The sequence below is a fragment of the Mustela nivalis genome, assembly GCF_964662115.1.
Source record: "Mustela nivalis genome assembly, chromosome: 14".
Taxonomy (NCBI): Eukaryota; Metazoa; Chordata; class Mammalia; order Carnivora; family Mustelidae; genus Mustela; species Mustela nivalis.
The window spans coordinates 82,768,344-82,791,836 of record NC_139033.1 but is presented as its reverse complement, the minus strand read 5'-3'; the positions used below and the strand labels follow the sequence as shown (position 1 = coordinate 82,791,836).

Sequence of the window (23,493 nt, the reverse complement as noted above, 5' to 3'; positions counted from 1 at the left end):
CGCTGCGCCCGTTTTGCGGGTTAGGGTGTCAGGCGGGGTGCGGGGCGAAACGGAGGGGGCGGTCATCCCCCCCCCCCTCCCAGAAGGGTACTGCGCAAGGCTTCTCAGGGTTGCCATGCACTTGAACCAGGGAGTCGAAGAGGGGCTCCGGGCGCCCCCTGGCGGGAGCTCTGGGAAAGAATCCCGCCGGGCCTTCCTTTGGGTATTTCTTCCCAGCTGGGTTCCCCTCTAGCCCCGCTGCCCTCCTCCCCGGCGGAGGACCCTGAGGTCAAGTCGTAGTGGGTAAACCCAGTCCATAGGAGGGGGACCAAAGCCTTGTCTGGCGCCTGGTGCCACTCCCTTGCTGGCTTCATCCGGTCGCCTCCCTGTCTATTTCTTCCCTGGCGATCGGACAGCAACCAACTCCACTCCCTGGGCTCCGCGGTGGTGGATTTTTTTTTTTTTTTAAGATTTTATTTATTTATTTGACAGAGTGACGGCGAGAGAGGGAACACAAACGAGGGGAGTGGGAAAGGGAGAAGCAGACTTCCCGCCAAGCAGGAAGCCCGTTGTGAAACTCTATGCCAGGACCCTGGGATCATGACTCCAGCCAAAGTCAGAAGCTTAAAGACTGAGGCACCCGGGTGCCCTCAGAGGTGGTTTTTGAAGGGACTTGGCCCATCACCGCGGGGTCAGCCCTCGGCACTTTGCAGCATTGGCCCGAGTCCCCAGGACCCACACAGCTCGGGCCAGGCGCAGAGAGCGCAGGATAACACCGCCAGGTAAGAAGGGTACTGAGACGAGGTGACGCTGTAAGGGACAGGTCTCGGAGACCCGCGTGAAGGTGAGCACCGCCCCACGCTCAGCCACTCCCTCTGGAGGCGTGTCCCCTAGGCTCCGCCCCCTTGCGCCGCAGTGTTTAGCGGTGCCGCGTTCGTCCACGAGACAGAACCGCTGTCACTGTTGCCGTCTCTGATTGCGCTTGGTTGCGTCTCACCTCCATCATGCCCCGGGGGAGCCGAAGCGCGACCGCCCGGCCAGCCAGGTGTGAGCGGGACAGGAGCGGTTGGGGAGGGGGCTAGGGAAACGTGGGCACTCCTGCGCAAGGGCGCAATAGATTGACCTTGGCGGCTGCTGCGCCATCTTGGTGGGGGAGGGGCGGGGTGCCGCAACCGCGTGTCTTAAGAGGGTGGTCGCCCACCCTCGGGGCGAAGAGGGGAGGAGGGGGAAGACGGGGTTCGTGTCCAGGAGCTGCGGGCCCCTGGGGCCCCAGTTAGGGGTCCGGCCGCGATTAATCCTACTTAATTACTCCCTACCCCGCAGCCGCACTGTTCACCCGCCCGCGCACCCGCCGCCTTCGGCCCCTGCACCGGCCCCCGCCTCGTCTGGCCAGCCCGGCTTGATGGCGCAGATGGCGTCCACGGCCGCTGGGGTGGCCGTGGGCTCGGCTGTGGGACACGTCGTGGGTAGTGCCCTGACCGGAGCCTTCAGCGGGGGGAGCTCAGAGCCCGCCCAGCCTGCCGCCCAGCAGGTGAGCAGCGGGCTCAGGAGAAACTGAGGCGGACTTCCCATAAGGGTCACACTAGTAGGAACCTGCTGGAATGTCCAGCGAAAAGTGCCCTGGCACCTTCAGAGCTGCTTCAGGCCCAGGACTTTTCCAAGAAGGGTCTTTTTCCTCTCTCTGTTTTTAGCACCCTGTTGATCACAGGCAGGCTCTCCTAGCCCCTTTCCTGAGGCCAAGGTCCCTAGACTTCTAGGGACCAAGCAGCTTTTTAAAAATGGGGAAACCAAAGCCCTTAGCAATTCAGAGAGTGGCTCAAGGTAACCTAACCCTGGTGGAGGAATGTTGAAGTTCTGAGTCCCCACTCTCCCCATTCCCAGGTTCTGCCCTCTAGTCCCCACATCCCAAGGGCAAGGGGTAGCCAGCAGCAGGTCTGAGCCCCATTTCCTGTTCACTGTTGCCCTACTGGGCACCCCATTAGTCCTGAGCCAAATGTGGCTTAGTGGCAGGGTCAGGGGTCATGAGGATTGCTTTGGCTGAGCCTGTAAGCTGCTATTACTTGTGGGGGTGGGGCTTATACGCCTAGAGTACAAGCACAACGCTCAGCTTTTCTAGAGCCTTCTCCCATCTCTCAGGCCCTGCTTACTCAGTGAGCCCATTATGAGGGAATTGGAAAATGCTGTCCATACCGGCACTAGCCATCAGCTGAGTCGGTTTGAAAGGGTTGTGGGCTCCTGATTCTCAGAGCAGCTGGGACTGGACAGGGCAGGCTGGCCCCTGAGTCACTCAGCCTGCCAGGGAGCCCAGGGGCACCTGGGCTGGGGGTGTGGGGAGAAGCTGGTGGCCCCCAGCATTGGAGCCCACTTCTGGGTGCCAACCTGGAGCCGACTTTGCTGCCTCCTGTGCCATACTCTAGGCTCCCACCCGGCCTGGCCCCCAGCCCCTGCAGATGGGGCCCTGCGCCTACGAGATCAAGCAGTTCCTGGACTGCTCCACCACTCAGAGTGACCTGTCCCTATGTGAGGGCTTCAGCGAGGCTTTGAAGCAGTGCAAATACAACCACGGTGAGCGGGCAGCCCCTGACCCAGGCTGGAGTGGGAAGGGCAGTCCCTCATGTTGTACCTGCAGGCTGACCACTGGCCCGTGCCACCCCTCTCTCTCTGCAGGTCTGAGCTCCCTGCCCTGAAGAGACAGGTGCAGACTGGTGCAGATCCATGAGCCAGCCCTGCAACCTCCCACCCACCCTCCCCCCTTCACCGACAGCTGGACCATGACGTCAGATTGTACCCACATAGCTGGGATTGGGAGTGAGGAGGGTGTTTCTCACCCCGCAAATGACCGGAGACACAGATGTGCAATTAAAAGAGTTTATTTTAGACTGTAGCCTGCCGTGTGTCCTCTCACTAGCCTGTCTGCTGGGGTGGGGTCAAAGAGCATCACCGGACGTCCATCTGTGAGGTTGAATTGCTTTACCTTAAGCTGACATCCTGGGTGGGGGCTGGAGAGGAGGGCTGTTGTAATCTGATGACCTTGGACAGTCCAGATAGGAGTGAGGCATTAGCCTGGACCCCCAAGGGCATCTGACTCTGGGGACTGGAATCCCTGGATAAGCCTCTTTGTTGTCTTCTGCTCTCAGGGCTGCCTCCTCTCCCTTCACCCTTGTCTCTGCCTCTGGATCCCTTTCTCTGCACCCACATTTTGGGGGGCACTCCCCCATAGTGCCCTCACAGCTACTCCATGACCTTGCCCCTCTGGCTGATGCAACTTCTTCGTAAGTCCAGATTCTGCAAGAATGGCCCTGGGCAGCTCTTTGGGCCTGATCACATGGTAGAGGTCACGGCCAACCCCCTTGGATCGGAGTCCAGCTCAGCCACTTGGCTGTGATGTTCCAGATCACAGGACCTGCTGGAACAGACGAGCAGGCCCTGCACAGCCAAGGCAGACCTCACGATCACGTGCTCTGGGCTGCTGCCTTCATTGAGTGCATCAGCCCTGCCTTGAGCACCTACTGTGTGCTAGGCTCTATTTGATATCTCCAGGCCATGGAGGATGTTCCTGAACTTGGGTACTCAGAGTCAAGTGGAGCGGTAGGGATGTCTTTTGGGCCAGTATATTCCACCTTGTTGGTATTTGTGTGTGTGTGTGGGGGGGGGGGTAAAGGGGATGGTGGTTGTGGTATATCGGCACACATAAGCCTGTCCCTGGGTGTGAGCATCCCCCCAGGTGTCCGTGTCTCCTCCTTACCTGGCCAGCTTCTGGCCCCAACTAGCGGGTCCTGGATGGCAGGGAGCCCATCCTTCGTGGCCTTGAAAGGGGACCTTGCTCCTGGTGCCCACGCCGAGTGCTCGTGCGCCTCTTCCGGCCATCACTTGCAGGGTGTAGGCCTGACAGGTGGCGAAGCTCCTCTGGAAGGCCCAGGAAGCCCTACCTATGGGTGCTGGGGAAAAGGTGCACCCTCCCCCTGGGGTTCAACCGTGACACTCACCTGCAAGCTCTGGATACTGGTCATCAAGGTTCTCCAGGAGGGACTCATAGCGGGTGGGGGCTCCACCCTCCCCTTCTGTGGAGGGAGGAAGACCAATTCCTGACCGGCCTGCTAGTTCGCACCCCCACCTCTCACTCTGGACCTGTTTGCTCGGCCTGGCTGGGGCCGCCGACAAGGCATTGGATGGAAAGGGTCAGAGCCAGGTCCTGGCCAAAGGTGGGGGGCTGGCCAGGGCCTTGGGTGGTCTCAACTGCTGCCCCCCTCCCTCATTCTAACATAACTCCAGGGGGAGATTTTGGGCCCCACTTACTGAAGATCTGCACGAGGACATAGGTTCCACGCTCCTGCAGCAGGGGGCTGCCCATGGAAGGGGCCGGGGATGCCCCCTCCTCCAGTCCTTCATCCAGACTCACCAAGTGCCCGTCCTCAGCCAGGAGGGCAATGATTGCTGGGAAGGCAGAAAGGGAGGCAAGACAGGGCTGGCATCTCTGCCGGCGGGCCCTTGGCCCCTCTTCCCCAGCATCCCTCCCTGCCCCCTCACCATCCGGGGGCACCTGCCCCCTCTGCCTCAAGTGGGCTCTGAGGGTCACGGGGCTGCACCAGGTGTTCACCAGCTCCCAGCAGCCAGCTGTAGGGGTGGGCAGAAGTGAGTGAATGCGACCCCCGCCTTGCCCCCAATCTGGGACCATCTGTCTCTCTTCCATCCCTTCTCTCACCAGAGCAGAGAATAGGGCTCCATTATTGAGCCTGGACCCTCCTCCATCCATCTCTTGAGGTGTCAGTGACCAGGGCACACAGCTCCTGTCTCCTGCACGCAGTGCTGCCTCTGCACAGGACCTCACCTCCCATCCCAGCCCCACCTGCCACTGGAAGTCGGGAAATCTGCAACTGTGGCCAGAACTTGAGGTGCCTGATGAACCCTGAAGCTTGACCACCCACCGAATTAGAGATTGTGTAGTTCAACAACACACCCCATGGTGACGTGGTGGTTGGTCCTCTAGAGGAGCCATGAGAATTTCCCAGGACCCAGCCATCAGGGTTGCCCCACAACGGACTCCAAGCACTCTCTCTGTCTCCTCATAGAGCTGTTTCCCTAACCTTCCCCCATCCTTTTACACAAGTGCATCCCCCTTCCCCACACTGCCTCCCTAATCTCCCCCAGGTCAGAGGGAAGCAAGCCTCTGAATGTACCACCCCCCTACCCATCTGTAGGGACAGGGGACCCCACTTACCTCCAAACATCACTTTGATAAACATGGCTGTAGGAGAGAGGAGACAGATGTGGGGGCTTTGATCCCCTAATCTGACTTTCCAGCTATGGAAGGATCTAGGGCTGAGATCTAATGGGGAGAATGGCACTGCCAGGAAATGTGTGTTGGGGGGAATAGGTGGGCGGATCGGGCTTAGGTCCTTGCTTGGCCACCCTTAGGTCTAGACTCTACCAGTCTAAAGGGGTCCTTTTGGCTTCCTCTTCCTCTTGCCTGCTGCTTCAGAGCAACCCGAGGAGCCTGAGGCCCTCCCAGCTTCCAAGTTGGTCTCCATGGCAGTGGGAGCTGCCAAGTCATCTAGGCAGGAAATGCCTTCCCCCACCCCACAGTATCCCGGTAACAGGATCTGGTGCAGGAGTACAGGCACTCCCTAAGGCAGGGCTGCAATGGGGGTTCAAGGCTTGTGGTCCAGGGATGGCCCAAGACCACATCCCCCCACCAGTAGAGAGAGGGACAGAGCTCCCAGGCTGAAAGTGGGTCCTGGGAAAACTATGAGCAGGTAAGGCTATGGCCTGATGGCGATCCCTTCTCAAGGCCCCCTTCCCTGTCCTCACTTCCCTGCCCTCTCTGCCTTTCTCCTCACGTCCACCCTCCCCTCTTTTTCCTTCTGTCCTTGTTTCTCTCCTTGTTTGGGCAAGTTTCTTGAGCTATGATTTATATACAGTAAAATTCACTTTTTCGTGTTTTCCAGTTTTGACAAATCTCATAGAACCACCACTGCATTCGGGAGGCAGATCATTTCCCTCATCCCCAGCCCCCAAATTCCTTTATGCCCCCTTGTAGTCCGTGCCAGCCTCTGGACACCATGGCTCTGTGTCCTGCCGCTGCCTTTTCCAGAATTGTATAAAGGGAATCATGCAGCATGGAGTCTTTGGAGTCTGGTCTCTCTCACTCAGCACGCAAGTCACTCAACAGCTCGTTCCTTCTTGCTGCTGAGGAAGGTCCCATTGTCAGGGTGGGCCTGTGTGTTGATCCATTCACCTGCTATTGTTTGGATAGTTCTCAGTTTTTTGCAGTTACGCATAAAGCCAGGATAGACATTGGCGGACAGGATATTGTGTTTCTCTGCCTCTCCATCCATGCCCATCCATTCTTTGACTTTCTCTCCCCCTTTCTCTTCTCTTCATCGTCTTCTTTCCTTCCTCCCCCTTAGCACCCTCTCCTTCTCTCGGTTTCTGTCTCCTGCCCCCTCTCCATGAGCCCCTACCAGACCCCTTCAGCCAGAGTGCCAGGTAGGCATCTGGAGCAGGCTTCTGACCTTTGCCAGCTCCCTTTCCCCAAGGTTTTAGAAATGCACCGCCCCCCTCACTCCCTACCAGGGTGATTAGGCTATATGTCCTACCCGCTGGGCCACTGACTCCAGAGGAGGACTGGATCCTCGGAGCAGCTCACCCAGCACTCAGCTCAGTGCTCCGCCTCCGTGGGGGATGGGCAGTAAGAACACGGCTCCGCAGAGTCCTCCTGAGGATTAAATGTGGTAACTCTTTTCTCTTTTCCTTTCTTCCCCCCTTCCTTCCTTCCTTCTTTCTCTTTCTTTCCTTCCTTCTTTCTTTTTTTTCTAAAGATTTTATTTATTTATTTGACAGACGTAGATCACAAGTAGAGAAGCAGGCAGAGAGAGGAGGAGGAAGCAGGCTCCCTGCAGAGCAGAGAGCCCGATGCTGGGCTCGATCCCAGGATCCTGGGATCATGACCTGAGCTGAAGGCTGAGGCTTCCACTGAGCCACCCAGGCGCCCCTTTTCTTCTTTCTTTTCTGTTCTTTTATTTCTTAGTAAACTCCACACCCAGTGTGGGGTTTGATCCCTGAGATTAAGAGTTGCATGCTTAAACATGCTAACACTTTAAAGTGCTACCTTGGGGCGTGGGGGTGGCATCTGGGTGGCTCAGTCCTTAAGCGTCTGCCTTCAGCTCAACTCATGACCCCAGCGTCCTGGGATTGAGCCCCACATCAGGCTCCCTGGGAGCCCCTTCTCCCTCTCCAGCTCCCCTGTGGCTTGTGTTCCCTCTCTATCTCTCTCTGTCACAAATAAAATCTTTTAAAAAAGTATGTATTAAAAAAAGGGGTAGGGGCACCTGGGTGGTTCAGTGGATTAAGCCGCTGCCTTCAGCTCAAGTCATAATCTCAGGGTCCTGGGATTGAGCTCCACAGCAGGCTCTCTGCTCAGCGGGGAACCTGTGTCCCCCTCTCTCTCTGCCTGACTCTCTGCCTACTTGTGATCTCTCTCTGTGTGTCAAAGAAATAAAATCTTTAAAAAAAAAAAAAAGGGCTCAGAATGCTGCAAGTGCTCAGAATGAGCACTGTGACAACAAATAGTATTTTGCAGATTTATTTAAACACTGGACACCACTGTCCCTGGGGACCTGTGTCCGGCAGACCACAGGTCAGGAGGGGTGGCAACCAAATTCCAGAAGAATGTCCATGCAGAACCCTGAAGCCTCAGCTCCAGCAACCATCCTTGTTGTCTCAAGGGTTCATTTCCAGTGCTGCCATGAAGGAGTCTTTGAACTTAGTGTCTTGGAAATGCCCTAAGGAGATGTTAGAGACAGAATGGGACCCGTTTCAGGGAGGTGGGGCTTTATAACCTCCCCCAAGGGAGCTCTCAAGGCTTTGAGTTAATGAGAACGTGCTGTTTTAATTACTTTTATACTTATTTAGGTATGCTAAGGCCAGCAGGCCAGGAGATTGCCTTTGAGAAAAGTGTTCCCTGCAGATCTCTAGAGCATGGGGCATGGGGCACCACAGAGGGACACATAGGGAAGCACCCACACTGGGTCAGCAGGCAGAAGGTAAGAGAGAGCCCTGTAGTTTCTTTATCTCTATTATTTTCTTATTTGTTTATTTGACAGAGACAGACACAATGAGAGAGAGAACATAAGCAGGGGGAGTGGGAGAGGGAGAAGCCAGCTTCCCATGGAGCAGGGAGCCCAGGACCTGGGATCATGACTCCAGCCAAAGGCAGATGCTTAACCAACTGAACCACCCAGGTACCTTGGTCTGGCAAGTTAAAGGAGCTGACCACGTTAAGTACTAGTGAGGATGTCTCCAGACTTCTCCCACCTGCTGAGGGGGAGCGCAAGATCCGTACAACCCCATTGGAACACTAGTAGTTATCTACTAGAGATAAATGCGCATGTTCCCTCCGTCCAGCAACTTCTGTCCTGGGTGTCTACCAGAAGAAATGAGAACACAGGTGCACCAGCAGTTTTATTTGTAATGGCTAAAGACTGGAAAGCACCCAATTGTCTATTAACAGAAGAATGGGAAAGGTATGGCTTTGCGGTGGTCTATCCACATACAACCATGAGAATAAATTAGACACTGCTGTACACATATGGGTGACTCTTATAACGCTGAACGGAAGAAGGAGGGGCAACAGGAACACACTGCCATTCCCTAGAGTTGGCATTCTAGAGCAAGCAAAATTGATCTAAGTGATTGAAATCAGAATGATGGTTACCCTTGGGGTTAGAGAGCCTGTTACTGATGGGGAAGGCACATGAGGGAGCCTTCTGGGGAGATAGAAACATTCTAAATTGTCATCTGAGTAGAGGTTGCAGGGTATAAGTATAAATAAAATAATCTAGCCAGGAGTGCCTGGGTAGTACAGTCGGTTGAGTATTTGACCCTTAGTTGAGGCTCGGGTGATGGTTTCAGGGTCATGGGATCGAGACCCACGTCGGGCTCCACTCTCAGCATAGAGTCTGCTTCTCCTTCTCCCCCTGCTCCTCCCCTATTCTCTCTCTCTAAAATAAATAAATTAAAATATTAGGAAAATCATCAAGGCATACACTTAAAAATCTGTGCACCTTACCCTACGTGAGTTACACCTCAATAAAAAAGCATCTACCCACTATAATTGCACGTGTATGTCTGGATTTCTGTTCTCAGGAGGCCCTGTGGGGCCAGGCCATCCACATTTGGGAAGATAGGGCCCGCCGTTGGGCCCCAGCCACTGTACCCCCATGCCCCCACCCCCAGTCAATGGGCTGATTTGCATGCCTTGTCATGGTCCAGGGGCTTCCCCTGCTTGGGCTCTGAAGCACCTGGGACACTCCCAACAGAGCAACTCCTGTCTGCCTCCCTGCCTCTGGCCATGGCCTGCTGGCATCTGGCCCTCCTTCTGACTGGGACCCTCCTATCTGGTGAGATCCCCCAGGCCTGGCTCACCTGGGGTCGGGTGGGGGATGGCATGGGCTCCAGAAGGCCCCTGCAAAGAAACAAATTGATGTGGGCAGTGGGAGGGTTCTAGAAGGGGCATTAAGATGGAGGGGAGAACTAGCTACAAATAACTCTGTCCTAGACTCGGGGCATGTCAGTTCTCGGTGTGGGCCTCAGTTTCCCCATTTGTGAATGGGGAACGAGCAGATTGTTAGGATCCCTTTAGATTCTGATTCTTTGGGGTCTCAGAAGAAATTGGAATTGATTGGTCACCTTTTTAGTTTTTCACGTGGGAAGCTACCCCAAGGGCCTCAAAGACAAACTACCCTTGACAAGATTCCTAGCAGCCAGTTATCTGAGGTTGACCTGAAGGATGGGACAGCCCAGGAGGCTTCTGGGTGGTGACAGTAGCCAGAGTCTGGAAGAGCCAGTGTGACTGAGGGGTAAGGAATGGGGGCTGGCAGAGAAGGACTCAGAGGCCACCAGTCCCACACTCTGAACTCTAGGTGCTCAACTGAACACAGATTCTTGGGAACATAGCACAAATGAGGACTTGGGGGTTGTCAGCTTTGTGCCCCACCCATCTCAATTCTATGCACAGGTCTGTGAGCCTTTTGGGGGTCAGAGTCTCCTTGGAGAGAGACCAAGCCTTTGTGGGGTGGGGACAGGAAGAAAGGAGCCCACGAGTCTCTCTCTCTCTCTCTCAGTCTCTCAGCCAGGCTTACCCCAGCCAGATGCACTGCTGGTCTTTCCAGGCCAAGTGGCTCAACTCTCCTGCATGCTCAGCCCCAGCCATGCCACCATCGGGGAGTACGGCGTGTCTTGGTATCAGCAACGGGCAGGCAGTGCCCCCCGATACCTCCTCTACTACCGCTCAGAGGACGACTACCACCGGCCCCCTGACATCCCTGACCGCTTCTCGGCAGCCACAGACGCCGCCCACAATGCCTGCATCCTGATCATCAGCCCCGTGCAGCCCGAGGACGACGCAGATTATTACTGCTCTGTGGCTTACACATCCTAGGGGTGGAGTGTGGGCTTCTTGTCTGCCTCTCATTCCTGCACTCTCATCTTGGGCGCCCCTCTTTTTCCAAACTTTGAACTCTCCTCTGTAAAATGGGTTAACAGTATTAAACATGTAAAAAAGAATAATATCAAACATATGAACAGTAACTATTCTGAGGGCCATGAAATTCCTGCTGAAAAAGTGACTGGGAGTGTGGGGGTAGGGATTCTGGGGATTGTTACAGAAGAGGAAGCACCTGAGATCCTTGGGGCGGGGTCCAGCCTCTCCACTGGCCCCCAGGGGGCTTAGACTGGGCTTCCTGTGACCTGAGGAGCTGGAGGAAGAGAAAAAGGAACCAGCTCTTGCTGTTCCCAGCTCTGCATGGCTGGTTGTGGTTCAGCGCTCAAGGGGTGGCTGGACTGGGTTCTTATGGAGCCCCTGCTTACTCCTTTATGGGGCATGGAGGGGTATGAGTATGTATGTGGGGTGGGGCCACTCGGAGGCACCCCGGAGCTCGGACAGAGGGTGCTCATTGCAGGTGGCAGCATCTCTAGCTTTCTAAGTGTTTTATTTATTTATTTATTTGACAGAAAGAGATCACAATTAGGCAGAGCAGCAGGCAGAGAGGATGAAGCAGGCTCCCTACTGAGCAGGGAGTCTGATGTGGGACCTGATCCCACGACCCTGGCATCATAACCTGAGCTGAAGGCATCCGCTTAACTGACTGACCCACCCAGGTGCCCCTGGGCAGCATCTCTCCCATTAGGAATGTGTGTTCTTCTGGTCACCAGTGGTAGGCCTGTGCCCCTCTCCCTGACCAGTTCTCCCACACGCGGGGAAGGCTGTACCTGAGCAACTGGGCCGAGTAGGGGGCACTGGGTAGGAGAGCAATCCTTATTAGAAGCAGAGCTGAGAGTCTGGGTGTGTGGTGGGGGTTGGGAGGTGTTGGAGCGGGCTTCAAAAACACACTGTTCGTCCCTCCCGGTTCCTTTAAGAGGCGGCTATGTCTGGAGGTCATCCCTCACATGCACTGGAGTTCCGGGTCTCCAGGGTCCAGCCTCCACTCCCAGCTGTCTCCTGGGTCCTCACTCGGCCCCTTCTCGTCTGTCTCTGCTGGTACCAGCTCGGCAGGCAGGACCAGGTTACCCAGGAAGGGTGAATCATGCAGGACCCCTGGGCCTGCGCGAAGTGACAGGCTCCACAACTCTAGTTACCCCTTCCCTTCTCCCGAAGACCCCCGCCGCCCGCGTGGCCTCTAGCTCGCCCCCACCCGTAGGGCAAGTGCAGCGGGAACTTGGCTGCCTGCCTGCGGCTCTACGCCCGCCCGTCCGCCCGCCCTTCCCGGCCTCAGTTGCCTCTTCTGCACTCCCGCCAACGGCTAACCAGCTGTCTCCCCCAAGACCAGGATTTGTTCTGGGAACCGCCCAGAGACCACCAGTCCCAGCCTTGGAACCTAGAGTCGTGGCGCCTAAGTTCGCGGACGCCAGGGGCCGCAGGAGCACCGAGACGTAGGGACCTCCACGCGGCCTAGAGCGGTCCCGGAAGTGCCCGCGGGTGGGGGGCGGGGCTCCGGGCTCTCGGGCAGCCGCGGGCTCCGCGTCAGCAGCTGCCTCTGAGCTAGGCCGGGTCGGCCGCGGGTTGGAGCAGCTCTGGTGGGGCCCCGCCCCGCCCGCCCGCGGCCCCGCCCAGGCCCAGGTGAGCGGCCCCGCCCAGGCCCAGGTGAGTGGCTCCGCGTCAGCCAGTGTGACCACCTGTCCCTCCGGTGGCCCTGGGTATGGGCGTCCCCCATCGGTGGGAAGCCTGTAGGGGCTCCGCGTCGCCTCTCGAGCGGCGTGTGCGTGTCCGCAGCCGCCCGCGGGCCTCCAGCCAGGAAACCCTGACGGGACCGAGGGTCTCCCGGGTGCCCAGGCCCCGAGGGCTCCCTGAAGCATAGGGTGAGCATACAGGAGAAGCCGAGGAAGGCCCCGAGAGAGGTGGGAAGTTGGGGTTCCAGACCTTGGGATCTTCGGTCCCAAAATATTTAAGACATTGTTGAGGATAGATAAAGGATCGCCAACTTCGTGAACGGCGTGGAGACTTCAGCATGTAGGTGGTCTATAGTGGGAATGGGAAACCCCTAAGGAGGGAACCTTGGAAACATCAGGATTTAACAGGTGGGTGGAAGAAGAGTTGTAATCACAGATCCAAGAAAAAGGGATCGGAGAGCATCAAAACAGGGAGTGGGGGAAAGAACTTTAAAAAATGAAGGGAATAAAGAAGGATGTGGGAAAGGGGGTGGGGGGCTCAAAATCTTGAGGCGTTCAGGTATGCAAGGAGGGTTTAATGACAGGGTAGACCCATTTTATCACATCTTTCAGGTTTTCAAGAGAAAGCCTGAAACCTACAGAGTTTCTAATATTGGCAGCTAAGTCAAACAAAAAGAAAAAGTTCCAGCTCTTTCCCAAGCCAAACAAAACGTGTCTGTGACAGGATCCTCAGGCTGCCAATTTGCAACTTCTGAAATGAAGGGTTTTGAGAAGGGAGCTTTTGGTGAGCACTGCCAAAAGGGGTGGGAAAGTGAGGTCTGAGAATAGAGGGATTGGCCATAAGGAGGTCACTGGATGGAAGAGCTGAAGATGCTGAAGTCCCAGCTGGAATTGGAAACTTGAAATTTGTCTTGGTGCAGTACACAGTCCTATGATTTTCTTTGGCAACATTTAACATCTTAGGAGGAATTGGCGGAGAGCTTTGGTATTTGGCGGCTGGTTGCAGCAGGGCAAGGAGGTGAGGAACGTGATGCTGGTCAGAGTCTGTGGTTCGATCCACAATAGAGTCTAAGCTAGACAGGGAAGGGTGGACTAGAAGTGGAGAGCCAGGATGAAATCAGTGGGTTGTTAGACCCAATGAGATTAATCTAGAGAACCTGAAGGATGGGAGATTCTGGTTGCTGAAGAAGAGGGGAAAGGGAGATAAGTGATCAAAGAATTTTTGAGAATACTTCAGTTCTGTGCTTTTTTTCCACACCTGGCCTTCGTATCGCCTGATTATTCATTAAAAAAAAAAATTGTTTCCAAATAGGAATGAGCTCCATTGCGACTATGCTGATTAATTTAGTGTGTTTTTGAGCTGCTTGTCTACGCTTCAGTGTACTGCTAATAGTATCTTTGTATATAGAATTGTGAGGATTAAATGCACATGTGCTTATAGAAGGTCTAGTAGTGCCCAGCACATAGTAGATGCTTAATAAACATGAGCTGTTATTGTTATGATTCCTGGGGTTTCCCTTCAGCTTGCATAGCAATTTCTGTTTTGTTTTTTAATCTTTTTTTTTTTAAGATTTTATTTATTTATTTGACAGAGAGAGATCACAGTAGGAGAGAGGAAGGGAAGCGGCTTAATCCACTGAGCCACCCAGGCGCCCCTCTGTTTTGTTTTTTTTAAGATTTTATTTTTTATTTATTCGACAGAAAAAGAGAGATCACAAGTAGGCAGAGGGGCAGGCAGAGAAAGAGGGAGAAGCAGGCTCCCTGCTGAGCAGAGAGCCCGATACAGGGCTCGATCCCAGGACCCTGAGATCATGACCTGAGCTGAAGACAGGGGTTAACCCACTGAGCCACCCAGGCGCCCCTTGCACAGCAATTTCTGAATGAGGTCGTGAGAGGCTCCCTTGGAGGCCACCACAGTGGAATGGGGGGTGTTCCGGGATCCGTCCATGTCCCTATGAAAACAACCCCCATTAACTGGAGCATCTCTGCTTTTATCTTTTATTTATTTGTATCTCCCAGATGATTTATTTGAATAGAGTTCTGTGCCCCCCTCCCCTCAAAAAAGTGTAGCCATCAGTTCTAGCAGGAAAACATGACTTTTCTTCCATTCAGTGGAAATTGTCCTGTTATGCTGGGGGCTGGGGGCTTCACGTTGAAGGAGCACAGTACTTGCCCCCAGGGAGCTCTCAGGCAGCATGTTTGCCATCCAGGGTTGTGAGTGCTTTGATGGACACGTGCACCGAGCTCTGCAGGTCCCTGAGCCTGAGATCACCAGACTTAGGGTACAGAAAAAGGGACATTAAGACTGAGTCTGGGGGCGCCTGGTGGCTCAGTGGGTTAAAGCCTCTGCCTTTGGCTCAGGTCATGATCCCAGGGTCCTGGGATCTAGCCCCGCATCAGGCTCTCTGCTCTGCAGGGAGCCTGCTTCCTCCCTTCTCTCTCTGCCTGCCTCTCTGCCTACTTGTGATCTCTGTCTGTCAAATAAATAAATAAAATCTTTAAAAAAAAAAAAAAAGACTGGGTCTGGGAAGATGAGCCAGTGGCAATCTGAGACGGGAGGGGAACCTGTTAGGAGCATGAAGCAGCAGCTAGGGCTACATGGAAGGAGAGGCTGGATCTGGGGCTGGGACGGCTAGTGCGAAGGGCTTTGTGAAGGCTTTGGGCTGCCGTGAGATCCTGAGGCAGATGATCGGGCCTGTGTTTGGGGTATTTGACGCTGGTGTCAAGGTAGAGAACAGACCTGAGGGAGGAGTAGAAGCTGGGGGTTGGTGGTCATTTGGGCAGTGAGCATTGAAGTGATCCTGGGGAACTGCATGAGGCCTCAGCTGCAGACTGACAGAGAGACAGAGACCTCTTCATAGAGCCTCAGGAAATGGACAGACTAGATGTATGGGGTGAGAGAGGGGGAAGGTCTAGGCTGACTCCCAGGGTTGTGGCTTGGGCACCTGATTGGAGGGGCTGCAGCTAACCTAGTAGAGGAGGGAAGTTTGTACTCTCAAAAACTGCCATCGTCAAGATCCTCCATTAGCCAGAATCTTGCCCCCTTTCCACAGTGGCTCCACTTCTGGTCTCGTCTACCTTTCTGAACCCCTTCAGTCTTTAGATTCTAGATCCCATGGTATAGCACTTGATTCTGTCCATCTTCTTTGTCGTGTTTCTGATAAATCAGACTTGTCTCTAACTCAGTGGGGATCATCTCAAGGGCCAGCTTGGATCTTATACCTATTTCGTTTAGTCCATGATAGATTCTGGCACAGGCAGGAGGTACGTCCTAGGGCCCTGATCTGCAGACTTGACAATGTTCCTTGTTTTCTTCTCAGATTGGGAGGACAGTAAGTGCCCTTAAGAAGACGATCTTTCAAGAAATACAGTTATTGGGGGTGACACTAGATTCACAATGGAGGTTCCCCCAGCAGCCAAGTTTGGTGAGACCTTTGTGTTTGGGGACAGCTTAGAGATGCAGCAAGGACTCTTCCCAGAGGAGGACCTGGGGGATCCTTTTCTTCAGGAAAGAGGTTTAGAGCAAATGGCTGTTATTTATAAGGAGATCCCTCTCGGGGAACAAGACGAGGAACATGACGATTATGAGGGCAATTTCAGCTTATGCTCAAGCCCTGTTCAGCATCAGAGTACTCCCCCGGTGAACAGACCCCAGGATGATGACATCTTCAGCCCAACCTTCTTCCAGAAATCAGACCTTAGTATGTGTCAGATAATCCACAGTGGAGAGGAACCCAGTAAACACAATTGTGAGAAGGCGAACAGGGCACACTCAGGACCTAACGAGCCTCACAGAACTGCACCACCCGCAAAACCCTATGCATGTCGGGAATGTGGGAAGGCCTTCAGCCAGAGCTCACACCTCCTCAGGCACCTGGTGATTCATACCGGGGAGAAGCCCTATGAGTGCTGTGAGTGTGGGAAGGCCTTCAGCCAGAGCTCACACCTTCTCAGACATCAGATCATTCACACTGGGGAGAAGCCCTATGAATGCCGGGAATGCGGAAAAGCCTTTCGCCAGAGCTCAGCCCTCACACAACACCAGAAAACCCACACTGGAAAGAGACCGTACGAGTGTAGGGAATGTGGGAAGGATTTCAGCCGGAGCTCAAGTCTCAGAAAACACGAGAGAATCCATACAGGAGAGAAACCTTATCAGTGTAAGGAATGTGGGAAATCCTTCAACCAGAGCTCCGGCCTGAGCCAGCATCGGAAAATCCACACGCTCAAGAAACCTCACGAATGCGATCTCTGTGGGAAAGCCTTTTGTCACAGGTCCCACCTCATTCGGCACCAGAGGATTCACACTGGGAAGAAACCTTACAAATGTGAAGAGTGTGGGAAGGCCTTCAGCCAGAGCTCCAACCTCATTGAACATCGTAAGACCCACACCGGTGAAAAACCCTACAAATGCCATAAGTGTGGGAAAGCTTTCAGCCAGAGCTCCTCCCTCATTGAGCACCAGCGCATCCACACTGGGGAGAAGCCCTATGAGTGTGGCCAGTGTGGGAAGGCTTTCTGCCACAGCTCTGCCCTCATTCAGCACCAGAGAATCCACACTGGAAAGAAACCTTACGCATGCAACGAGTGTGGCAAAGCCTTCCGGCACAGGTCAGCCCTTATTGAGCACTATAAAACCCACACCAGAGAGAAGCCCTACGAGTGTAACAAATGTGGCAAGTCCTTCAGGGGAAGCTCACACCTTATTCGGCATCAGAAAATCCATGCTGGGGAGAAGCTCTAGAAGGAGGAACTCACACCAAAGCTTGAGACCCTTTCCCAGATGGAGCCCATACCCCATCGTCAAAGACCCTGCCCACCTCCCTGATCCCAGGGCCGAATGGAAATGTGCCACCCCCAGCACTTCTGGCCACACACACTAGCAGCCAGGCCCCCTCACGGACCCCCAGGCATTCCACATACGGCCGGTTTACTGAGTGGCAGGGAGGGTGGAGTAATGGGAAGGCCTCTGAAACAGAAGCATACCCCAAAAGAGACCTGGCCTTCAAGTCATTCACATTTGACTCCCAAGCCTAGGAGATTGGGTTTTGCCATCTCTTTGCCCTTGTCAAAATCCAGAAGAATAAACAGAGGGAGAAAGTTGAGTGAAACACACAAAAATGTCAGATGGACTCTAATGTCAGCTGCCGTCTGGCATTTTGAGAAGACAGAACTGTGTTCACGGTCCAAATCCGCTAAAGAAAAATGAATCTGGAAGTAGTTAACAGCAAAATGGAATCTTCCACCTGCCTTGAGCATTGGTGGGGACAACCAACAACCTCCCTTACAGAAGAAAGGGAGGGTCTGAAAGGACTCATTATGGGGTTGGGGAAGAGGGTGGCAAGCCCCTGGCATGGTCTCTTGATCCCTGTTCTGGGTTAGAATAAGAATAGTTTCTGGCAGATGGCTCTTTCATAGGATGGTAGAGGTTTGGTCCTGTAGGCCAGAGGACATTTGACCTTGGCTTTGACTCAGCCTGGTCTAAGGCATTAGTGCCCTCCAGTTATAACCTCTCCACAAGACCTAGGGCTCCCCAGACCACAGCGTGCGTAGGTCGGCTCCATGGCCGGTTTCTGGTCCAGTGACTCTGTAGTGCTGGGGGACGTGGGAAACATGGCCATCCAGTCAGTTCAGATCCCAGTTCCACTCCTCCTACTTGTGTGACCTTGAGGAAGCTCCAAGGCTCTGTTTCTCAATCTGTGAGATGGGGCTATTGGGACCTGGCTGACTCCTGTTCAGAATGAAACCAGCCAGGAAGTTCTTTGGCAACTGGCAGTTGAGGATGGAGACCAAGAGGGACCCTTGCCCTAGCCAGAGATCTATTTCCTAAAGGCAGGAGAGGCACCCCTGCTGGTTCCCTGGATGCCAGGGCCTGTAGCCCACCCTCTTGTTGAACCGAGACTCAGGCTTTCCATTACTCCCTCCTGCCTGCCCCCAGGGCTGTGGGTGCCCTGTGGGGCCACCTCCCACAAAGGGACTCTTTCCAGATGCCATCCTAAAGCTCTCCCCATCATCAGTGTGGTCTGTGCGGCCTGCATCCCCATGCTTCTCTCCTCTCCTCAGGCTTTGCTCAAAAATTACCATTGCCTGCTGCCTGCCTAGACCAATTCAGTTGGCATCCCCAGAGGTGGGGCTCAGACAGTGGTATGTTTTTAAATCTCCCTAGGTGATTAGAATGTTCTAGTACATAGCCAGGGTGTGAGCCCTATGCTAGGCATCGTCACGACCCCAGCATCTCCCAAATGTGCTGGGCATGAGCAGAGTTTGAAGGTGGCCATTCTGTCTCAGGACCCACACCTCCCTTCTTCCAGGAATCGGCACAGGCTGAACCATGTCTGGCTGGTTGAGAGGTGTCTGGCCCTGGTCCTTGGGCCTTCGTGTGTCCACCAGGATCTCTTTGGTACTGCCTTCCCCCAGGCTCCTCAGTGCCATTCTGAGCAATTCTGAAGTTTTCCAAAAGTTTATGGCTGGGATTCCATGACCCCCATCATGGGAATACTGGCTGTTTCAGCTCAGCTTGGCGATCATGTATTGTTTTGATGAATACAAATGGACAAGTAATGGTTACTTAGTAAGTGGAGCTTGGCAGGCTGGAGACTTTAAAAGGCCAGGTCTCCAGCTGGGGGGATGACAGCGGGCATCCCAGCCATGGGGACAGCAGCTGCTCCTGTCAAGCTCCTCTCTGTTGCATGAATGTGTGAAACCTCGAGCCAGCACCCGGGTCTCCTAGAACCTACTGTACCACCAGCTAGACCAGCCTGACCAGCTGGCCCCACGTATTATAGTCAGGTGGCCTGCACTGAGGGTCTGCAGTCACTTACTAAAAGTGCAGAGAGAGTTGAGACCCCTGCTCAGCGTGGGTGGAACAGCAGCACCCCCCACAAGATCTACCTCCTTGGCACTCCCATTTGACCTCGCCTTGGCCAGGCCTGTCCTCACCTGGCAGTCAGTTTCCTACCTTTGATGTCTCTCCGTGTGCTTCTGCACACCCCAGCCAAATTGATTTTCCTAAAGCTTTTTGCACATGCCACCACTTTCCTTAAAACCAACCCTCAGGGGCTGTTCTACGGATAAGCCCCCATTTCAGCCAATCTGGCTTGCTCCTTTGGAACAGACCACAGGGGCTTCAGGCCCTGCCTGGACGCTCCCTTGTCTCCCAGCTTCCCTTAGCTCATTTTATGCCCTTCTTGCGTTTTGGGATATGCACTTTTGCCTCCTCCTCATCCCCTGACCCCCGTCTCCTCCTTCCTCTTGACAATTTATGTAACATTGAGACCCCCTTTTCAGAAGGGTGGATGGATTCTCCCATAACCATGGTGGAACCAGGTACTTTTCAAAGACTGAGCAGGACCTAGTCCCTTCTGTTCGTATTCCTTTACTTTTATATATTTTCAAATCCTTCAATTTATTTAGGTTCTGGAACAGTATAGTATTACAAGAGAACATCCTGGTAACATTTTAATTGTCCTGGGATTTAGTTGTTGTTTTTGTTTGTCTTACATTTTTTTTTTTCCTTCTAATGGCAGATGTTGAGTTTTATAAAGCTCTGGCTTTCGGTTTTGTTGACTAATTGGATGGTTTTGTCCAAGTGTATGTATTGTCTGCTCTTTTTTTTTTAACTTCATATTTTATATTTCTAAATTTATTTAGCTATAGCTAATCATATTTTTAATATTTCTAGTAAATGCAGGTACTCTGGTCTAGGACTTTTTTCTTAGAGCTTTTTCTGCATTCTTTCAACTTGACACATGCAAGTTCTTGTTACCATATGAGGAATTGCCTTTTGGCCCAAGGGTTGTTATTTTTTCTGTACTTCCAAGTGATGACTGCATAGGTCATTGCCGTTCTTTCTTACTGTGCTGTGGTATCAACATTTCTAAGTGCCCATAGAACAACGCTGGGCCTGAAGATACGATCAGTTTTTATAAAGCATTTGTGTACTCTCAAGAAATGGGTTTGTACTCCATCCATTCTATTTGTTAACTTTTTTTAAAATTACTTTATTCAAGTTCATATTTTCTCTGTTGTTTACTTTACATTTCTTAACCTGGGGTCTGCATACTGCCCAGGAGCCCAGGAGCACGCAGGTCTATTGTAGAGTCGGCATAGAGGGTGGAACAAAGCTGGGGGTTATGAATGTGAATGGATTGTTCGGGGTCAGGGGTTGGGGGGACATGTAGCATTCCCCACATTCTGGAAAGGCTCTGTGAGCCCCCAAACAGTTAGGAGCATTCACTGACATGATCAGATCATAATCTGATTTTGTGTTTTTTACTTTGTTATTTCTGTTTCACTTCAATTGTTTCTATTTTATGTTTGTTGTTGTAATGTTAGATGTGATCTGCAGTTTCCTCAAATCCTTTTTGAGAAGCAGGGTATCACTAAGTAAGTACCAGGATATTTGGAGCATATATATTTAATAGTACTATATTGAAAAATTGTGCCTTTCTCTGCCCTCTTTGAATGCTTCTAGCTTACATTTCTCTTTTCCAGATACTACAATTGAAGCCCCTTGCTTTTTTCAATTTGCATCTGCATGAGAGTTGCTTTCACTCAGCATTTTATTTTCAAAATTTGTGCATATATTTTGCTGTATAACTTATAAACAGCAAAATGTTGGATTTTATTTTCTGATTTTATAATTCTTTTTCTTTTTATGCAAGAAGTACTCATATCACAATTTAGAGTAAGGCATAATTTATCTTCATGCTTATGTTTTTATATAGATGAACTCACTTAACCCAGAAGAGGCCATGCTCACTTAAGCCTCATCTCTAGGAGCTATTCACCATGTGTGGAGTATTATTTCTGGGGATCCTGAGGGTATGTCGTTGGGGACACCGCTCCTTCCTGCCTTGGTCAATGCCAGGCTCTGTCCTGAGCCCACTCTTGAAGTCAGCCTCTGGCTGCAGTGCACCTGGCTGATGCCCCTCACAGCCCTGTGGAACTCAGAGGAGTCAGACATACAAACCTGTGTGGCAAACTGGGGGCAAAGAGGATTGAAATATTTCAATTTTCGATTCTCACTCCCAAAGTTCTTTAAACATAACTTGGAATGGTACCTTGTGGCTTACTTTTTAGAAAAAAACTGCCAGATGTAGCAAAGAATTAGACCTCACAGATCCCTCCCCACACCCCCCAAGTCAACGTATAGTCATCTGGACGAGAAGCGGGAACCCCGATTGCATAACCCACATCCCCATCACCTCTCTGTCCCAGGTGGCTTCCTTGGTCATCCTTCCCCCTTCCCCTTCTCCTGCGGTGGTAGGGGGAAGCACTGTCACAATTGCAGAGGCTCGAGAATATGGTCACTCGGCCCCTCCTGTGGCAGGTGGGGAAACAGAGGCCATGACTATGGCATAAGTGAGGTGCTTTGGTGTCAGATCTCCCCGGAAGCTGTGAGAAGGAGGAATTCTGGAGGTTCTGCTGCAGCCTTGGGCAGCTCTTGGCAGGACTTTTCAGGTGGCAAGTGGTTTAGTCACCACAGTCCAAAGTGAAAACCAAGTATTCTCTGTTCGCTCGGAGCTGCTCAGCCCTTGGGGACAAGTGGACGTTCACCAACGTCACAAAAGGTGGATATATGTATTTGCCAGAATGCCAACACATAGAATTACTGGGGATGGGGAAAGAGAAGCCCTTTTCTTGTCGGAGAACCCCAACTTCAGTATCTAATGACCCAGGACACTGCATAAGAAGGCTGCCTGGTGAGTGCGGAATTGGGGTGTTGGGACGTGGACCATGCCTACTGCACCAGAGGCCATCCCCTTGCACACACTCAGAATGCTGGTGGGGAGCACATGAAGACTGTCCAGGGTCCACGCCCTCCCCCTTGGGGGTTGCCTGCCTTCTGAGGTCCCGAAGTGCCTTCTGGTGGCCGTCTGCAAACACGTGAAATGTTGTTACCAGAGCTCCCCAAGTGAAGTGTCTTTCAGTCCCTGCTTCCCTTTATGAACAACCTTAGCCAGGCTTCACCTTCTCCCTGGAGATGACTGGAAGCACCACCGTTTCTGCCTTCTGGACCTCACTTAGGTCTTCCAGGTCCTGGAACCCCTGAAGTGAGAGTGAGTCACAAACAGCCAAGTAGTAAGGTGCTCCTTATGTAACCCTCACATTGCCTCTTGGAAAAGGAAGTGGTCCCTTGTGTGGTTCTGGGTGGGTCTTCTCACAGGACTGTAGGCACCCCCAAAAGTGAAGAGTTGTACTAGGCTTGTGCTGGAGGTAGAAAGGGGGCACAGTTGCCTTCCTGGAGGCTGGTGGGGGTTTGTGTGGGTCTTATAAATAAAGCCCAATGCCTCTCCCTCCCTCTGATGGCCCATCTTCCATTTACCTGAGTCCTGGAGGGGAGGGACCTGCCACCATGTCTCAAGGTGGGCTGGAGACTGGAGCCTATGCTGTGTGAAGGGGACTTACTCCTGCCTGTTGTGCATAGCAAGGGTTTTTTTTTTTCCAACACACATTCACCTGTTCTTCTCTCCGTACTTGCTGATAAGCCAAGAGCCAGACACCACCTCCTCTCCTGCCTTCTCGTTCACTCTTCCCCACCCCAAGTCAGGGCCTTGCTCTCTCAAGGCCACCTCCTCCTGTCACTTGACTGCTCCTACTCAGGGCTGCTGCTGTCCACCGCTGCCCCACTGCAGGCCTCCCACCACTGACCTGACTTACCCTCCATGTCTGAGTGATCATTCTGACTCAGTCGGATGGGGTCACTCCCTTTCTCAAACACCCCTGTTGGTTTCTTTCTTTCTTTCTTTTTAAAAAAATATTTTATTTGCTTATATAGCAGAGATCACAAGTAGGCAGAGAGGTAGGGAGAGAGAGAGGAGGAAGCAGACTCCCTGCTAAGCAGAGAGTATGCTGTGGGGCTCAATCCCAGGACCCTGAGATCACGACCTGAGCCAAAGGCAGAGGCTTTAGCCCATTGAGCCACCCAGGTACCCCAATCCCTGTTGGTTTCTATGTAAAGCTCTGCTGAGGCCAGCTTGTAGGACCTTCCAGATGTGACCCTTCGTCCTCACCCAGGCCCTCCATGCCCCTGCCACGCTGAACCCTGTCTTCCCAAACATGCCTTCCTCTGGCAGGAAGAGAGGAAGGGTGCCCTTCGGGAGACTGTTGTCTCCCACCCACAGAAAGAACATGGGCTGAAGATAGGGCATCTTTCTCCAGGGTTAGCTGCTCTGAGAAGGCCAGGTTCCCGCACTGCGCCCTTCCCGGCTCTGTGCTGGTTAGGTGCAGCTGGACCAGGGAAGAAGGCCATGTTCAGGGTGAGGGTCAACACCTCAGTTAGTGGAGAATGAGAAAAGACAGTGGGTCCAAAATAGGGTGACTGTCCTCCTCTGTGTCTCACGGTGA

General features: G+C 53.1%; 4 protein-coding genes across 19 annotated transcripts; 3 read left to right on the top strand and 1 right to left on the bottom strand.

Moving 5' to 3' along the window:
• The first annotated feature begins 219 nt into the window (after positions 1-219).
• Positions 220-2,863, top strand: CHCHD10 (coiled-coil-helix-coiled-coil-helix domain containing 10). Of its 2 annotated transcripts, XM_082697791.1 has the most exons (5): positions 220-278; positions 472-1,024; positions 1,303-1,510; positions 2,397-2,544; positions 2,647-2,863. In XM_082697791.1, exons 2-5 carry the CDS (start codon positions 984-986, stop codon positions 2,664-2,666), a joined length of 417 nt encoding a protein of 138 aa, XP_082553917.1. In that variant the 5' UTR covers positions 220-278; positions 472-983; the 3' UTR covers positions 2,667-2,863. The 2 variants fall into 2 exon arrangements, with proteins under 2 accessions (XP_082553917.1, XP_082553916.1); XM_082697790.1 differs by lacking the exon at positions 220-278 and having other exon boundaries at positions 437-1,024.
• On the bottom strand, positions 2,834-6,974 carry LOC309847468 (uncharacterized protein C22orf15). 10 transcript variants are annotated; one of them, XM_082697784.1, is made up of 7 exons: positions 6,576-6,974; positions 5,198-5,224; positions 4,507-4,593; positions 4,276-4,413; positions 3,966-4,040; positions 3,725-3,885; positions 2,834-3,385 (listed from the first exon to the last, which is right to left on the bottom strand). In XM_082697784.1, the coding sequence occupies exons 2-6, from the start codon at positions 5,220-5,222 to the stop codon at positions 3,746-3,748; spliced, it is 465 nt and encodes a 154-aa protein (XP_082553910.1). In that variant the 5' UTR covers positions 5,223-5,224; positions 6,576-6,974; the 3' UTR covers positions 2,834-3,385; positions 3,725-3,745. The 10 variants fall into 10 exon arrangements, with proteins under 10 accessions (XP_082553910.1, XP_082553909.1, XP_082553904.1 ...); XM_082697783.1 differs by lacking the exon at positions 6,576-6,974 and adding an exon at positions 5,408-5,682; XM_082697778.1 differs by lacking the exons at positions 4,507-4,593; positions 6,576-6,974 and adding an exon at positions 5,408-5,532 and having other exon boundaries at positions 2,834-3,382.
• VPREB3 (V-set pre-B cell surrogate light chain 3) lies at positions 5,600-10,552 on the top strand. Of its 2 annotated transcripts, none has more exons than XM_082697789.1 (3): positions 5,600-5,732; positions 7,891-8,021; positions 10,101-10,552. In XM_082697789.1, exons 2-3 carry the CDS (start codon positions 7,964-7,966, stop codon positions 10,415-10,417), a joined length of 375 nt encoding a protein of 124 aa, XP_082553915.1. In that variant the 5' UTR covers positions 5,600-5,732; positions 7,891-7,963; the 3' UTR covers positions 10,418-10,552. The 2 variants fall into 2 exon arrangements, with proteins under 2 accessions (XP_082553915.1, XP_082553914.1); XM_082697788.1 differs by lacking the exon at positions 7,891-8,021 and adding an exon at positions 9,250-9,377 and having other exon boundaries at positions 5,716-5,732.
• Positions 10,553-11,231: 679 nt separating this feature from the next.
• On the top strand, positions 11,232-20,157 carry ZNF70 (zinc finger protein 70). 5 transcript variants are annotated; one of them, XM_082697717.1, is made up of 2 exons: positions 11,232-12,118; positions 15,465-20,157. In XM_082697717.1, exon 2 carries the CDS (start codon positions 15,542-15,544, stop codon positions 16,886-16,888), a length of 1,347 nt encoding a protein of 448 aa, XP_082553843.1. In that variant the 5' UTR covers positions 11,232-12,118; positions 15,465-15,541; the 3' UTR covers positions 16,889-20,157. The 5 variants fall into 5 exon arrangements, with proteins under 5 accessions (XP_082553843.1, XP_082553844.1, XP_082553845.1 ...); XM_082697718.1 differs by having other exon boundaries at positions 11,232-12,333; XM_082697719.1 differs by having other exon boundaries at positions 12,111-12,552.
• The last annotated feature ends 3,336 nt before the right edge of the window (positions 20,158-23,493 follow it).

Bases quoted from the DNA above. Each gene is read 5' to 3' on its own strand.
- CHCHD10 (XM_082697791.1), top strand. From the start codon at position 984: ATGCCCCGGGGGAGCCGAAGCGCGACCGCCCGGCCAGCCAG. The intron at 1,511-2,396 runs GTGAGCAGCGGG...GCCATACTCTAG, and splicing joins CCCAGCCTGCCGCCCAGCAG to GCTCCCACCCGGCCTGGCCC. The intron at 2,545-2,646 runs GTGAGCGGGCAG...CTCTCTCTGCAG, and splicing joins GCAGTGCAAATACAACCACG to GTCTGAGCTCCCTGCCCTGA.
- LOC309847468 (XM_082697777.1), bottom strand. From the start codon at position 4,732: ATGGATGGAGGAGGGTCCAGGCTCAATAATGGAGCCCTATTCTCTGCT. The intron at 4,041-4,275 runs GTAAGTGGGGCC...CTCCCTCCACAG, and splicing joins TGTCCTCGTGCAGATCTTCA to AAGGGGAGGGTGGAGCCCCC. The intron at 3,886-3,965 runs GTGAGTGTCACG...TGGGCCTTCCAG, and splicing joins CCAGTATCCAGAGCTTGCAG to AGGAGCTTCGCCACCTGTCA.
- VPREB3 (XM_082697788.1), top strand. The intron at 9,378-10,100 runs GTGAGATCCCCC...TCTCTCTCTCAG, and splicing joins GACTGGGACCCTCCTATCTG to TCTCTCAGCCAGGCTTACCC.
- ZNF70 (XM_082697717.1), top strand. From the start codon at position 15,542: ATGGAGGTTCCCCCAGCAGCCAAGTTTGGTGAGACCTTTGTGTTTGGG.